Raw genomic sequence first — 16,106 nt, forward strand, 5'->3', positions numbered from 1 at the left:
GACGGTAGAGAAGGTGAGGTTTATGAAGAGGGAGAAAGATGAGGACTCTGATGCAGGAGGAAAGAAGATGTGAAAAGTGAAGATGAAGCAAATGTTAGCTTTAGAAAAGAAGAGGATCACTTGAGCCCAGGAGTTCAAGTCCACCCTAGGCAACAGAGCAGAATGCCATCTTTACAAAAAAACTTACTTTTCTTTTTTTGGAGACAGAGTCTCACTCGGTCATCCAGGCTAGAGTACAGTGGCCCAGTCTTGGCTTACTGCAACCTCCGCCTCCTGGGTTCAAGCAATTCTCCTGCCTCAGCTTCCTGAGTAGCTGGGGTCACAGGCACCCGCCACCACGCCTGGCTAATTTTTTGTTTGTTTGTTTGTTTTGAGATGGAGTTTCACTGTTGTTGCCCAGGCTGGAGTGCGATCGCACGATCTCGGCTCATTGCACCCTCTGCCTCTCGGGTTCAAGCGATTCTCCTGCCTTACTCTCCCAAGTAGCTGGGATTACAGGCATGTGCCACCACGATCAGCTAATTTTTTTTTTTTTTTTTTGACGGAGTCTCGCTCTGTCACTAGGCTGGAGTGCAGTGGCACAATCTGGGCTCACTGCAACCTCCAGCTCCCAGGTTCAAGTGATCCTCCTGTCTCAGCCTCCCGAGTAGCTGGGACTACAGATGCGTGCCACCACGCCCAGCTAATTTTTGTATGTTTTTAGTAGAGATGGGGTTCCACCATGTTGGCCAGGATGATCTCGATCTATTGACCTCGTGATCCCCTCACCTCAGCCTCCCAAAGTGCCGGGATTATAGGCGTGAGCCACTGTGCCTGGCTAATTTTTTTTTTTTTTTGAGACAGAGTCTTGCTCTGTCGCCCAGGCTGGATGGAGTGCAGTGGCGCGATCTCGGCTCACTGTAAGCTCCGCCTCCCGGGTTCATGCCATTCTCTTGCCTCAGCCTCCTGAGTAGCTGGGACTACAGGCGCCTGCCACCATGCCCGGCTAATTTTTTGTATTTTTAGTAGAGACAGGGTTTCACCATGTTAGCCAGGATGGTCTCAGTCTCCTGACTTCGTGATCCGCCCACCTCGGCCTCCCAAAATGCTGGGATTACAGGCATGAGCCACCGTGCCCGGCCTAATTTTGAATTTTTAATAGAGACGAGGTTTCTCCATGTTGGCCAGGCTGGTCTTGAACTCCCAACCTCAGGAGATCCGCCTGCCTCCACCTCCCAAACTGCTAGGATTACAGGTGTGAACCACCGAGTCGGGCCAACTGGGGGCAGTTCTGTCCCCCAGAGGACACTTGGCAATGTCTGGAGACATTTTTGGTGTCAAGACTAGAGGAAGGTGCTACTGGCATTGAGTGGTGGGTAGAGATACAGATGCTAAAAAGCATCCTACAATGCATAGGAAGCTCCTCGCAAGCGAGAACCATCTGCTCCCAAATTTCAGTAGTGTTGAGGTTGAGAAACCCTGTTCTGAACTTTTCTCCAGGCCGGGCGCGGTGGCTCACACCTGTAATCCCAGCACTTTGGGAGGCTGAGGCGGGTGGATCTCTTGAGGTCAGGAGTTTGAGACCAGCCTGGCCACCATGGTGAAACGCTGTTTCTACTAAAAATGCAAAAATTAGCCAGGCGTGGTGGTGGGCACCTGTAATTCCAGCTTGAGAGGCTGAGGCAGGAGAATCATTTGAACCTGGGAGGTGAAGGTGGCAGTGAGCCACCATTGCACTCCAGCCTGGACGACAGGGGGACTCTCTCTCAAATAAATAAATAAGTAAATAAATAAACTTTTCTAGGCCAGGTGCAGTGGCTCACGCCTGTAATCCCAGCACTTTGTGAGGCCGAGGTGGGTGGATCACGAGGTCAGGAGATCGAAACCATCCTGGCTAACACAGTGAAACCCCGTCTCTACTAAAAATACAAAAAATTAGCCGGGCGTGGTGGCGGGCGCCTGTAGTCCCAGCTACTTGGGAGGCTGAGGCAGGAGAATGGCGTGAACCTGGGAGGCGGAGCTTGCAGTGAGCTGGGATCGCGCCACTGCACTCCAGTCTGGGTGACAGCAAGACTCCGTCTCAAAAACAAAACAAAACAAAACAAAAAACAAAAAACTTTTCTCCAAACTTCAGGGAACTCATAAACATTTCAAAATTATATTTTCCTTTCAGGTATAAAACACCCTGTTACACATGTCTCTGGTGATAATTGTTGTTATACTGGAAGTTTGTTTTGTGTGGTAAGTATAAGTGTATTATTGTTCATTTTTTTTTGCTCTCCTCTGAGCACAAATAATCATGAGTAGACATAAAGGCTGGGTGTGGTGGCTCACACCTGTAATCCCAGCACTTTGGGAGGCGGAGACAAGAGGATTGCTGAAGCCCAGGAGTTTGAGACCAGCCTGGGCAACATAGTGAAACCCCATCTCTACAAAACAATAAAATAATTAGTCTGGTGTGGTGACATGTGCCTGTAGTCCCAGCCACAACAGGAGGATTGCTTGAGCCCAGGAGATGGAGGCTGCAATGAGCCATGATTACACCACTGCACTCCAGCCTGGGCAACAAGCGAGACTCCGTTTAAAAAAAAAAAAAAAAAGATTGGGCACGGTGGCTCATGCCTGTAGTAATCTAGCACTTTGGGAGGCCGAGGTGGGTGGATCACCTGAGGCCAGGAGCTCGAGACCAGCCTGGCCAACATGGCAAAACCCTGTCTCTACTAAAAATACAAAAAATTAGCCAGGCGTGGTGGTGTGTGCCTGTAATCCCAGCTACTCAGGAGGCTGAGGCAGGAGAATCTCTTGAGCCTGGGAGGCGGAGGCTGCAGTGAGCCGAGATCACACCACTACACTCTAGCCTGGGCAACGAGAGTGAAACTCCGTCTCAAAAAAAAGGAAAAAGAAAAAAGAAAAAGAAAAAGAAATAAGGGCAGTGTAAGGCTTGAGACTGGGTCTCAAGAACTTGGTCAGTGTTATTTCCCATGGGCTCAGAGCACAGTTGGGAGATGGAAAAGGTTTTGGGAACGTTTTCAGATCCACTGGCTGACACTATAAATACATCCATCTATAGTTGACCTTTGAACAATGTATAGGTTAGAGGTACCACCCTCCACCCCACACAGCTGAAAATCCACAGGTAACTTTCGACTTCCCCAAAACTTAATTACTGGCCAGGCGCGGTGGTTCATGCCTGTAATCCCAGCAGTTTGGGATGCTGAGGCGGGCAGATCACAAGGTCAGGAGTTCGAGACCAGCCTGGCCAACATAGTGAAACCCTGTCTCTACTAAAAATACAAAAAATTAGCCAGGCATGCTGGCAGGCACCTGTAATCCCAGCTCACAAATTCGAGGCTGGTATGGGCAACATGGTGAGACCTTGTCTCTACTCAAAATACAAAAAAAAAAAAAAAAAAGAAAAAGAAAAGAAAAAAATAGCTAGGTATGGTGGTGCGCACCTATAGTCCCAGCTACTCGGGTTGCTGGGATGAGAGGATGGCTTGAGCCCAGGAGGCGCAGGTTATAGTGAGCTGAGATCATGCCACTGCACTCGGCTGGGGCAATAGAGCCAGAACTTGTCTCAAAACAAAAACAAACCAAAAAACAAATTTAATTACTAATAGCCTACTGTTGCCTGGAAGCCTTACTAATAACATAAACAGTCTATGACTGTCACCCAGGGTAGACTGCAGTGGCGCAATCTCGGCTCATTGCAACCTCCGCCTCCCAGGCTTCAGTGATGCCCCTGGCTCAGCCTCCTGAGTAGTTGGGACTACAGGTACACACCACCACGCCCAGCTAATTTTTAGTACAGATGGGGTTTCACCATGTTGGCCAGACTGGTCTCGAACTCCTGGCCTCAAGTGATCCACCTGCCTCAGCCTCCCAAAGTGCTGGGATTACAGGCGTGAGCCACCATGCCTTGCCCTACTTTTTTTTTTTTTTTTTTTTTTTAAGACAAGGTCTTGCTCTGTCCCCCAGGCTGGAGTGCAGTGTTGCAATTATAGCTCACTGCAGTCTCTAACTCCTGGGCTCAAGATATCCTCCCACCTCAGTCTCCCAAGTAGCTGGGGTTACAGGCGCACATCACTAGGCCTGGGTAATTTTTTTTTTTTTTTTGAGATGGATTTTCCCTCTTGTTGCCCAGTCTGGAGTACAATGGCACGATTTTGGCTTACTGCAACCTCCACCTCCTTGGTTCAAGCAATTCTCCTGTCTCAGCCTCCCGAGTAGCTGGGGTTACAGGCATGTACCACCACGCCGGGCTAATTTTGTATTTTTAGTAGAGACAGGGTTTCATCATATTGGTCTGGCTGGTCTCAAACCCCCGACCTCAGGTGCTCGGTCTATCTCGGCCTCCCAAAGTGCTGGGATTACAGGCATGAGCCAACCCGCCTGGCCTAACTTTGTTTTTTTGTTTTTGTTTTTTTTTTTAGAAGAGACAGGTTTTCATTATGTTGGTCAGGCTGGTCTTGAACTCCTGGCGTCAAATGATTTGCCCGCCTCAGCCTCCCAAAGTGCTGGGATTACAGTTGTGAGCCACCACGCCCAGCCTAACTTTGGTATTTTTTAGGAGAGATGGGGTTTCATTATGTTGGCCAAGCTGGTCTTGAACTCCTGGCCTCAAGTGATCTGCCTGCCTCGGCCTCCCAGAGTGCTGGGATTACAGGCATGAGCCACCGTGCCTGGCGTGTATCCACTTTTTGGCTATCAGAAACAGCCCCAACCAACAGTCACGTCCAGACATCCAGGTTTTTGTGCAGACACGAGTTTTCATTTCTCTGGGATAAATGTTCAGGAATGTACTTGTTGGCATCTTTCTTTCTTTCATTCTTTCTTTTTTTTTTTTTTATAGGATGTCAGTAATTTGGTTTTTGCATATTTCCGGGGAGATCAGATATCCCAGACTTATATATATTATTCGAATACTGGGGGATTCAGTTTTTGGAAGTATCACTATGACAGACAGGTATGTTAAATTTGGTAAGAATGTGAAAATAAATATATATGTACCTTGTGATTGTAGTGATTGCTGTCAATGGGTGCACGAGGGTTTTTTCCTCTCTAAGAGTCCAACTGAGACAGGGGTGGTGGCTCATGCCTGTAATCCCAGCACTTTGGGAGGCTGAGGCAGGAGGATAGCTTGAGCCCAGGAGTTTAAGACCGGCCTGGGCAACATAGCAAGACCCCAACTCTACAAAAAATAAAAAAAAAAATTAGTCAGGTGTGGGGGCATGTGTTTTAGTCTTAGCTACTTGGAAGGCTGAGGTGGCAGGGCAACTGGAGTCTGGGAGATTGAGGCTGCAGTGACTGTGATCACACCTCTGCTCTCCAGCTTGAGTGACAGAGCGAGACCTCATCTAAAAAAAAAAAAAGTCCAACTAGCTGGGAGGTTAGGGAAAATTCCAGGTCAATGGAGCCAGCTCAGGAGTCTAGGGAGTTAGAGACAAGAAGTTTTAAGTTAGGCAAAATCATGGCACCATTTATGCCATTTATGTAGTGCTTATAAAAAGCTAGTGACAGGCCAGGTGTGGTGCCTCATGCATGTAATCCGAGCAATTTGGGAGGCCAAGGTGGGTGGATCACCTGAGGTTGGGAGTTCAAGACCAGCCTGGCCGACATGGAGAAACCCCATCTCTACTAAAAGTACAAAATGGGCTGGGCGTGGTGGCTCATGCCTGTAATCTCAGCTACTCGGGAGGCTGAGGCAGGAGAATCGCTTGAACCCGGGAGGCAGAGGTTGCGGTGAGCCAAGATCACACCATTGCACTCCAGCCTGGGCAACAAGAGCAAAACAGTGTCTCAAAAAAAAAAAAATAAAATAAAATAAGCCGGGTGTGGTGGCTCACGCCTGTAATCCCAGCACTTTGGGAGGCCGAAGTGAGCGGATCACCTGAGGTCGGGAGTTTGAGACCAGCCTGACCAACATGGAGAAACCTCATCTCTACTAAAAATACAAAATTAGCTGGGCGTGGTGGCTCATGCCTGTAATCCCAGCTACTCGGGAGGCTGAGGCAGGAGAATCACTTGAACCCAGGAGGTCGAGTTTGCGGTGAGCCGAGATCGCACCAATGCATTCCAGCCTGGGCAACAAGAGCGAAACTCCATCTCAGAAAAAATAAATAAATAAAATAAAATACAAAAACTGGCTGGGTGTGTTGGCAGACGCCTGTAATCCCAGCTACACGGGAGGCTGAGGCAGGAGAATCGCTTGAACCCGGGAGGCAGAGGTTGCTTGAGCCAAGATTGCGCCACTGCACTCCAGCCTGGGCAACAGAGAAACTCCGTCTCAAAGAAAAAAAAAAAAAAAAAGGCTAGCGCCCAGCTGTGTAGGGGCATGGTGGCTCACACTTGTAATCCCAGCACTTTGGGAGGCTGAAGCAGGTGGATTGCTTGAGTCCAGTAGTTAAATACCAGCCTGGGCAACATGGTGAAACCCTGTCTCTACCAAAAATGTAAAATTAGCCGGGCATGGTGGTGCATGCCTGTAGTCTCAGCTACTTGGGAGGCTGAGGCAGGAGGATTGTTTGAGCCTGGGATGTGGAGGTTGCAGTGAGCTGAGACAACGCCATTGCACTGCAGTCTGGACGACAGAGTGAGACCCTGTCTTAAAAAAAAGAAAAGAAAAAAAAAGCTAATGCCCTAGTAAAGGCAAAACATTAATTTATGACACATCCACATGCCCACCTGAAGATTGGTACCATGAAGTTCATCACCATGCTCACTTTACAGATAAGAAAACTGTAGTGGGTTGAACCAATGTCCCCCCAAAATTTATGTCAACCTGGAACTTCAGACTCTAACTGTCTTTGGCATTTTTGCTGCTGTAACAAAATATCTGAGACCGAGTAATTTATAAGGAACAGAAGTTTACTTGTCATGGTTCTGGAGGTTGGGAAGTCCAAGATCAAGATGCCAGCAAGGTTGCTTTCTGGTGAAGGCTGCACTCTGCTCCCAAGATGGTGCCTATGTTGAGGGGTCCTCTGGAGGGGCAAAAGCTGCGTCCTCATACCGCAGAAGGCAGAAGAACCAACAAACTGTGCTCCCTTCAACCCAGAGCTCTTTTATAAGGATGCTCATCCCAAAGACCATACATTGATAACACATTGGGGATTTCAGCATGAATTTTGGAGGGGAAACCATCATTCAAACGATAGCAGGAAACTGACTTGGAAGTAGGGTCTTTGCAGATGTAATCAGTTAAGCTAGGATGAGGTCACATTGAAATCAGGTGGCCTTCAAATCAAATGACCGCTGTCCAGGCACGGTGGCTCAGCCTGTAATCCTAGCACTTTGGGAGGCTGGGGGGGGGGGTGGGGGCGTGTGGATCACTTGAGGTCAGGAGTTCAAGACCAGCCTGGCCAACTTGGTGAAACCCCGTCTCTACTGAAAAATGCAAAAATTAGCTGGGCGTGGCGGCTGGCGTGCCTGTAATCCCAGCTACTTGGGAGGCTAAGGCAGGTGAATCACTTGAACTTGGGAGGTGGAGGAGGTTGCAGTAAGCCCAGATCGTGCCACTGCAGTCCAGCCTGGGTGACAGAGTGAAACTCTGTCTCAAGAAAAAAAAAAAAAGAACAAACAAAAAACACAAAAAAGGAAACCTAGCATCACAAAAATCCCCAATTATTACTAAAATAGCCTTTGTGTGTACGTGTACGTGTGCGTGCGCGCGTGTGTACGGGTGTACGTGTGTGTACGTGTACATGTGTATGCGTGTGTGTGTACGTGTGTGTGTGTATGTGTGTGCGTGCATGTATGTTTGTGCGTGTGGCGGTGGAATTGTTTTTATCATGGACATTTCAAGAGAAGAGGTTACCTCAGAGAATAGTTGAGCTCAGCACTGCTATAGCCAGGACAAGAGTCAACCCCTATTGCTATCAATTGTATATATTGATGGCTGGCTACAGTGGCTCTCACCTGTAATCCCAGCATTTTGGGAGGCCGAGGAAGGAGGATCACTTGAGCTCAGGAGTTCAAGACCAGCCTGGGTGAGAATGGTGAGTCTCACCCTCCCATAGCTACAAAAAATTGAAAAAGAAATTAGCTGGGAATGGTGGTAGGTACCTGTGGTCCCAGCTACTCAGGGGGCTGGAGGATTGCTTGAGCCTGGGAGACTGACGCTACAGTGGGGTATGATCGCGCCACTGCACTCTAGCCTGGGGGATGGAGAGATATCTTGTTGCAAAAAAAAAAAAAAAAAAAAAAAAGAAAGAAAAAGAAAAGAAACTGGTTGGAGTGATGGAGCAGGATCTAGAGTCCCTTCCAGGGGCAAGTGGATCCCATAATTGCCTAATGGGATGGGTAGAGGGAGGATCTTGAAGGCAGATAGAATAATAGACCCCCAAAGGTGTCCACATCCTAATTCCTGGAACCTGTGAATATGGTTCCTGACATGGCAAGAGGAACTTTGCAGGTGGGATTAAATTAAGGATCTCGAGGCCGGGCTCGATGGCTCACGCCTGTAATCCCAGCACTTTGGGAGGCCAAGGCGGGTGGATCACGAGGTCAAGAGTTCAAGACCAGCCTGGCCAAGATGGTGAAACTTCATCTCTACTAAAAATACAGAAAATTAGCCAGTTGTGGTGGTGGGCGCCTGTAATCCCAGCTACTCGGGAGGCTGAGGCAGGAGAATCGCTTGAACCCAGGAGGTGGAGGTTGAAGTGAGCTGAGATCACACTATCGCGCTCCAGCCTGGGGGACAAGAGTGTAACTGTCTCAAAAACAAACAAGGCCAGGCGCTGTGGCTGATGGCTGTAATCCCAGCACTTTGGGAGGCCGAGGTGGGCGGATCACCTGAGGTCAGGAGTTCGAGACCAGCCTGGCCAACATGGCAAAACCCCGTTTCTACTAAAAAATACAAAAATTAGCGAAATATGGTGGCAGGTGCCTGTAGTCCCAGCTACTCGAGATGGGGAGGCAGGGAGGATTGCTTGAACCCGGGAGACAGAGGTTGCAGTGAGCCGAGACTGTGCCACTGCACTCCAGCCTGGGCAACAGAGTGAGACTCCATCTCAAAAAAAGAAAAAAGATAGCAATCTTAGTCTCTCTCTCTCTCTCTCTCTCTCTCGTCTCTGCAAGATGTGGGAGGTAGCCAGCTGGGCGGCTATGGAAATCTGTCTCACTGTCTCTCAGTGGGGCCCTTGATTCATGTTCCAAGTCAGCTGCTAGACACTGTGCTGTCCAGCCAACAATCAGGAATGAGGACTCCCAGGCAGGAATGAAAGACTCAGGCAGCCTTCTAGCAGTCTGGGTCATATCATTTTCTCCAAACACCCAAACCAAAGCTGTCTTCTTTCAAGTTTTTGCCCCAAGTGTCACATTTCTTTTCTTTTCGAGACAAGGTCTCACTCTGTCACCCAGGCTGGAGGGCAGTGGCATGATTGCGGCTCACTGCAACCTCTGCCTCCCGGGTTCAAGTGATTCTCCTGCCTCAGCCTCCTGAGTAGCTGAGATTACAGGCGCCTACCACCACGCCTGGCTAATTTTTGTATTTTTAGTAGTGATGGGGTTTCACCATGTTGACCAGGCTGGTCTCGAACTCCTGACCTCAGGTGATCCACCCGCCTCGGCCTCCCAAAGCGCTGGGATGACAGGCGTGAACCACCGCACCCAGTCGAGTGCCATATTTCCACAGAGAGCATTATTTGTTTTTCTAAAAAAGACTTTCCTTCATTGTAACTTATTAGATAATCTGAAGTTAAACCGACAAACACATGTGTATTAAGATTTATTCATCTGAAGTCTTTTCTGTTTGTTTCATAGGCAGAAATCATTGGGTCTTTAGGCGGAATCTTCCACTTTTTTTCTTTGTCACAGGTTGCGATGCTTGTAGTGAATCAAAGGAAGGTAAGTAACTTTGCAGAGGGAAGAACTACTCAGAGGAACTTTGCCCAAACCCAGGTTTTTGTTACAACTCACACATTTTAAAAAATTTATTAATTTAATTTTTTTTGAGACGGAGTCTCACTCTGTCAGACAGGCCGGAGTGCAGTGGCACGATCTCGGCTCACTGCAACCCTTACCTTTCAGCTTCAAGCAATTCTCCTGCTCAGCCTCCCGAGTAGCTGGGACTACAGGCTCATGCCACCGCGCCTGGCTAATTTTTGTATTTTTAGTAGAGATGGGGTTTCATCATGTTGGCCAGGCTGGTCTGGAACTCTTGAGCTCAAGTGATCCACCTACCTCGGCCTCCCAAAGTCCTGAGATTACAGGTGTAAGCCACGGCGCCCAGCATCAATAATGCAATAATGTATTTTTGTTTAACCATTTTAAAATAGTATCTTTTCTTTTTTTATTTATGTGAGACTGATTCTCACTGTGTCACCCAGGCTGGAGTGCAGTGGTGTAATCTGGGCTCACTGCAACCTCTGCCTCCAGGGCTCAAGTGATTCTTGTGCTTCAGCCTCCTGAATAGCTGGGATTACAGGTGCCTGCCACCATGCCCAGGTAATTTTTGTATTTTCAGTAGTGACAGGGTTTCACCATATTGGCCAGGCTGGTCTCAAACTCCTGACCTCAAGTAACCCCCACCCTCCGCCAGGCGGCCTCCCACAGTGTTGAGATTACAGGCGTGAGCCACTGCGCCTGGCCCAATAGTACCATTTCAGTATTAATCAATATAAACAACTCATGGATGAGATAGTTTACATTTTTCTGTACTACATCTTCAAAATGAGGCCGGGTGCGGTGGCTCACGCCTGTAATCCTAGCACTTTGGAAGTCCGAGGCGGGCAGATCACTTGGGGTCAAGAGTTTGAAACCAGCCTGGCCAACATGGTGAAACCCCGTCTCTGCTAAAAACACGAAAAAATTAGCCCGGCATGGTGGCAGGCACCTGTAATCACAGCTACTTTGGAGGCTGAGGCAGGAGAATCACTTGAACCTGGGAGATGGAGGTGGCAGTGAGCCGAGATCGTGCCACTGCCCTCCAGCCTGGGCAACAGAGCCAGACTCCATCTCAAAAATAAAATAAAATAAAATAAAATAAATCTTCAAAATGCATTGTGCATTTGACACTTAGAGTAATTCTGTATTCAGAACTAAATTTTCAATGGTTAAACTGAAATGTAACCCTAGCAAAACAATAAAGTTGTATGTAATAAAAATAAAAAAAGAAAGGCAGACTTGTGGCTTCTTTGCTTTCTTTGCTTTCCCCTGCACCGGCCAGCCGGACTCCTCTTCCCTCATTAGGACTCAGTGGGACTCCACAGTAGGGTTTGGGGAGAGGCTGAATGGTGTCTTTTTCTCCCAGGGCATGTTCAAGTACTCAGACCACCCCCTCAACCGGAGTTTTGGGCTGTCTTTTGACTATAACGGGACTCTCGACATCCTCATCGCCCCCGGCCAGAGAGGCATCCTGCTCCTGTGGTTTGAGAACAGCCTCTTGTTTTCCCATAATGCAGGTGAGCCCAGGGTCCCAGGGTGGCACTGCTGCCCGGTGGCCTCCAGAGGGGCCGAGTACAGCCTGGATAAGGGGAGGGGACGGAGCAACCCTTCAACCACTCGGTTATTTTTTCTCTTCCATGTTCAGAGTGGACCACAAGCCCATAATCACTTAGTGGGTCTCTCTGCATCCTCCCTAGCTTCCCGGCTTGCGGGATACTTAGGGCTGGGTAGACAGTGACAACTGAAATAAGTGACGATGACAAGAGTCTCCGTCCTGGAGGTTTATTCCGCCAGCTTTAGGTTGCGTCCGGGAAAAATGCCAGTCAAACACCTCTGAGGCTGCTTTTCCAGAGTTCCAGGAGGCTTCGTATTTAACATTTCTTTTTTTCTTTTTTTTTTTTGTTTTGTTGAGATGGAGTCTCACTCTGTCGCCCAGGCTGGAGTGCAGTGGCGCGATCTCAGCCCACTGCAAGCTCTGCCTCCCGGGTTCACACCATTCTCCTGCCTCAGCCTCCCTAGTAGCTGGGACTACGGGCGCCCACCACCACGCCCGGCTAATTTTTTTTGTATTTTTAGTAGAGACGGGGTTTCACCATGTTAGCCAGGATGGTCTCCATCTCCTGACCTCGTAATCCACCTGCCTCAGCTTCCCAAAGCGCTGGGATTACAAGCGTGAGCCACCGTGCCCAGCCAACATTTCTTTAACATGGGGGAAGGCTACTGGTTGTATTCCTGGGAGACTTTAGTTCATGCACAGTAAAGTTCCTTTTTTTTTTTTTTTTTTTTTTTTGAGACAGGGTCTCACTCTGTGGAGGTGGAAGCTGTGCTGAGTCCTGATTGTACTTCTGCACCCAGGCTGGAGTGCAGTGGTGCAATCATGGCTCACTGCAGCCTCCACCTTCCCTGGGCTCAAACGATCCTCCCATCTCAGCCTCCCGAGTAGCTGGCTACAGGCATGTGCCACCATGCCTGGCTGATTTTTTTCTGTTTTTTTTAGAGACTGGGTCCTTCTGTGTTGCCCAGGCTGGTCTCAAACTCCTGGCTTCAAGCAATCCTCCTGCCTTGGCCTCCTAAAGTCTGGATATTACAGCTGTGAGCCACTGTATTCAGCCTGTTTTATCCTCACAATGGTTTCCCTTTTTTTTTTTTTTGGGACACGGTTTCACTCTGTCATCGAGACTGGAGTGCAGTGGTGCAATCGTGGCTCACTGCAGCCTCCACCTCTCAGGCTGAAGTGATCCTCCTGCCTCAGCCTCCCAGTAACTGGGACTACAGGTGCGCCACCATGCATAAGTAACTTATTTTTTATAGAGACGGGGTTTCACCCTGTTACCCGGGCTGGTCTCACACTCCTGGGCTCAAGCAATCCTCCGACTTCAGTCTCCCAAAGTTCTGGGATTACAGATGAGAGCCACCAAACCCAGCCTGTTTTATTCCTTATAGTGGTCACCTGTATTAGAAGACATTCCGTTGTGTTCAAGCCTCTGGTTGACAAAAAACTCAATGGCCATCCCTCTGAGCTTGCTTATAGAGAAGATTAACGGGGATCTGGTTTTCTTTTTTTTCTTTTTTTTTTTTTTGAGATGGAGTCTGGCTCTGTCGCCCAGGCTGGAGTACAGTGGCGCGATCTCGGCTCACTGCAACCTCCACCTCTGGGTTCAAGCGATTCTCCTGCCTCAGTATCCCAAGTAGCTGGGATTACAGGTGCATGCAACCATGCTCAGTTAATTTTTGTATTTTTAGTAGAGACAAGGTTTTGCCATGTTGGCCAGGCTGATCTTGAACTCCTGACTTCAAGTGATCTATCCACCTCAGCCTCCCAAAGTACTGGGATTACAGGCGTGCAACCCCGCGCCTGGCAGAAGGGTTGGGTTTTCTTAAACCGAAGCATATTCCTTGTCATGCTTAACAAAATTGTGTTTCAGTGCTGTATTTTCCTTGATTCATTCTCCTTTGAATAGCGAACCTCTCAAAAGCTATAAGGAACATCGAAGAGCCACTGGCTGGGTGGGCTGGGTGGTGGCAGGGGTGGCTGGGGTCCCAGTAGTAGACATCCCCTTTCCCAGGATGTACACAGGGCCTCATGCACCTGTCCTGTTACCTCCTAGGTCAGCTCGTCGACACCGTCCGGGTGAAAAAAGGAGAACAGACCTTGTTTTCTTCCATTTTTGAAGCCAAGATCACCATCCACAGCATTGCTGTCAGTGCGTAGCCAACCCACTGGTAGCCTAGAAATGTTTAGACCTGGCTTATTAACCATAGGCCTGCCAGACCCAACCCAGCCAAAACACGAAATTAGCTGGGCGCGGTGGCTCATGCCTGTAATTCCAGCACTTTGGGAGGCCGAGGCGGGTGGATCACCTGAGGTCAGGAGTTCGAGACCAGCCTGGCCAACATGGTGAAACCCCCTCTCTACTAAAAATACAAAAATAAGCCGGGCATGGTGGTGGGCGACTCTAATCCCAGCTACTCAGGAGGCTGAGGCAGGGAGAATCGCTGGAACCCGAGAGGTGGAGATTGCAGTGAGCAGATCGCACCGTTGCATTCTAGCCTGGGCGACAGAGTGAGACTCCAGAAAAAAAAAAAAAAAAAGCTTCAACTCTATATTTTTTTCATATTGCTTGGCTTTTCCACATGAACTTTGTGATTATAACCAGAAAATAGCTGTCATATTATTCTTTTTTTTTTTTTTTTTGAGATGGAGTTTCAACCTTGTTGCCCAGGCTGGAGTACAGTGGCGTGATCTCTGCTCAGTGTAACCTCTGCCTCCCGGGTTAAGTGATTCTCCTGCCTCAGCCTCCTGAGTAGCTGGGACTACAGGTGCGCACCACCGTGCCCGGCTCATTTTTGTATTTTTAGTAGAAAGGAGGATTCACCATGTTGGCCAGGCTGGTCTCAAACTCCTGGCCTCAAGTGATCCACCCGCCTCGGCCTCTCAAAGTGTTGGAATTACAGGCGTGAGCCACTGCACCTGACCATACTTATGTTTTTGTCCACAGAAATGACCAGCATTTCAATTTTTGTTTTGTCTTGTTTTGTTTTTCCTAGATGAAAACGAACTGGCAGTTATAACTCGGGAGGATAATTTGTATTATGGCAATCTGGGCATCGTGCCAAGTTCCATAATCAAAGTAGGTAAAAAGAAAGTTGGGGTTATGGGCTGGGCGCGGTGGTTCACACCTGTAATCCCAGCACTTTGGGAGGACGAGGTGGAAGGATCACCTGAGCTCAGGAGTTCAAGACCAGCCTTGCCAACATGGTGAAACACTGTCTCTACTAAAAATACAAAAATTAGCTGGGCATGATGGTGGGCACCTGTAATTCCAGTTACTTGGGAGGCTGAGGCAGGAGAACTGCTTGAACCTGGAAGGCAGAGTAAGACTCTGTCTCAACAACAACAACAACCAAAAAAAAAAAAAAGAAGAAGAAGAAGAAGAAAGAAAGTGGGGTAATGAATTAGTTAGTAAGGAATAGTGGTCTTGTTCACAAACTTCTGAACCTTTTTTCAAAGGCTAGAAATCACTCCAGTTAGTAAAATAATAACAACAACAACAGCTAAAAGGGGAAGAGTATTTAAAATACTATAGGTGCTGGTCTAGGCACCTTCGTGTATTACATTACTTAACCTTGACCATCATCTTAGGAATGGCTCCTCATATCGTCCCTATTTGACAGATGGAAAAACTGAGGCACAGAGACCTAAGTCGTTTGTCCAGGCTCAAAGGGTATTAAGTGGTGGCGCAGGTGTCATCTGACATCCTCTTGTGCATTATGCCTATCTAATTTTTTTTTTTTTTTTTTTTTTGAGATGGAGTCTCACTCTGTCGCCTAGCCTGGAATGCCATGGTGGCATTCCACATGTAGTGATCTCGGCTCACTACAACCTCCACCTCTCGGGTTCAAGCAAGTCTCCTGCCTCAGCCTCCCGAGTAGCTGGGATTACAGGCGCATGCCACCACACCAGGCTAACTTTTGTAATTTTAGTGGAGTCAGGGTTTCACCATATTGTCCAGGCTGGTCTTCAACTCCTGACCTCAGGTGATCCACCTGCCTAGGCCTCCCAAAGTGCTGGGATTACAGTTGTGAGCCACTGTGCCCAGCCACTGTGCCTATCTAATTGTATTTCCAAAAGGAAAGAAAAAAATAATAATAATTGTATTTCCAACCTCACAGTAACTCTGTGAAGGAGACAATATCATCCACCATTTGCAAATGAGAAAACAAAAGCTCCAGCTTTTATTTTTTTTCTTTTTTGAGACAGTGTCTCACTTCGAAAACCAGGCTGGAGTGCAGTGGCGTGATATTGGCTCGCTGCAGTCTTGACCTCCAGGGCTCAGGTGATCCTCCCACTTCAGCCTCCCGAGTAGCTGGGACTACAGGGGCACACCACCAGACTTAGATAATTTTTGGAATATTTTTTTTTGTAGAGATGGGGTCTTGCTATGTTGTCCAGGCTGCCTTAGAACTCCTGGGCTCAAGTGATCCTCCCACCTCGGCCTCCCAAAGTGCTGGGATTACAGGCGTGGTCGCTCCAGCTTCTTTCTTTCCCAAGGCCACATAAGTTGTTAGTGGCTGAGCCAAAAGAGTCCCCCGGGTCTACTGACTTCTACTTCAGTGTTTTTCCAGCTAGACTACAGCCTACAGCCACTATAATTCCTGGAAGTTGCCTGACAGTGGAATAAGATGCATTATTTGGGTGTGGAGCACAGAGGAACCATCTCTTAGGAGCCTTAACCCTGACGTTC

General features: G+C 48.3%; 1 protein-coding gene across 4 annotated transcripts in view; it reads left to right on the forward strand.

Moving 5' to 3' along the window:
* CATSPERD (cation channel sperm associated auxiliary subunit delta) overlaps positions 1-16,106 on the forward strand; it is a 57,521-nt gene that overhangs the window by 12,950 nt on the left and 28,465 nt on the right. For 3 of the 4 annotated variants that reach the window (XM_054463242.2, XM_054463244.2, XM_054463245.2), the window contains 6 exons: positions 2,153-2,220; positions 4,832-4,945; positions 9,739-9,822; positions 11,228-11,378; positions 13,470-13,565; positions 14,410-14,492. In XM_054463242.2, the coding sequence (XP_054319217.2) occupies positions 2,153-2,220; positions 4,832-4,945; positions 9,739-9,822; positions 11,228-11,378; positions 13,470-13,565; positions 14,410-14,492 (596 nt within the window). The remainder of the gene's footprint in view (positions 1-2,152; positions 2,221-4,831; positions 4,946-9,738; positions 9,823-11,227; positions 11,379-13,469; positions 13,566-14,409; positions 14,493-16,106) is intronic. The other variant, XM_054463243.2, reaches the window with a different exon arrangement.

This window comes from Pongo pygmaeus, chromosome 20 (assembly GCF_028885625.2).
Source record: "Pongo pygmaeus isolate AG05252 chromosome 20, NHGRI_mPonPyg2-v2.0_pri, whole genome shotgun sequence".
NCBI lineage: Eukaryota > Metazoa > Chordata > Mammalia > Primates > Hominidae > Pongo > Pongo pygmaeus.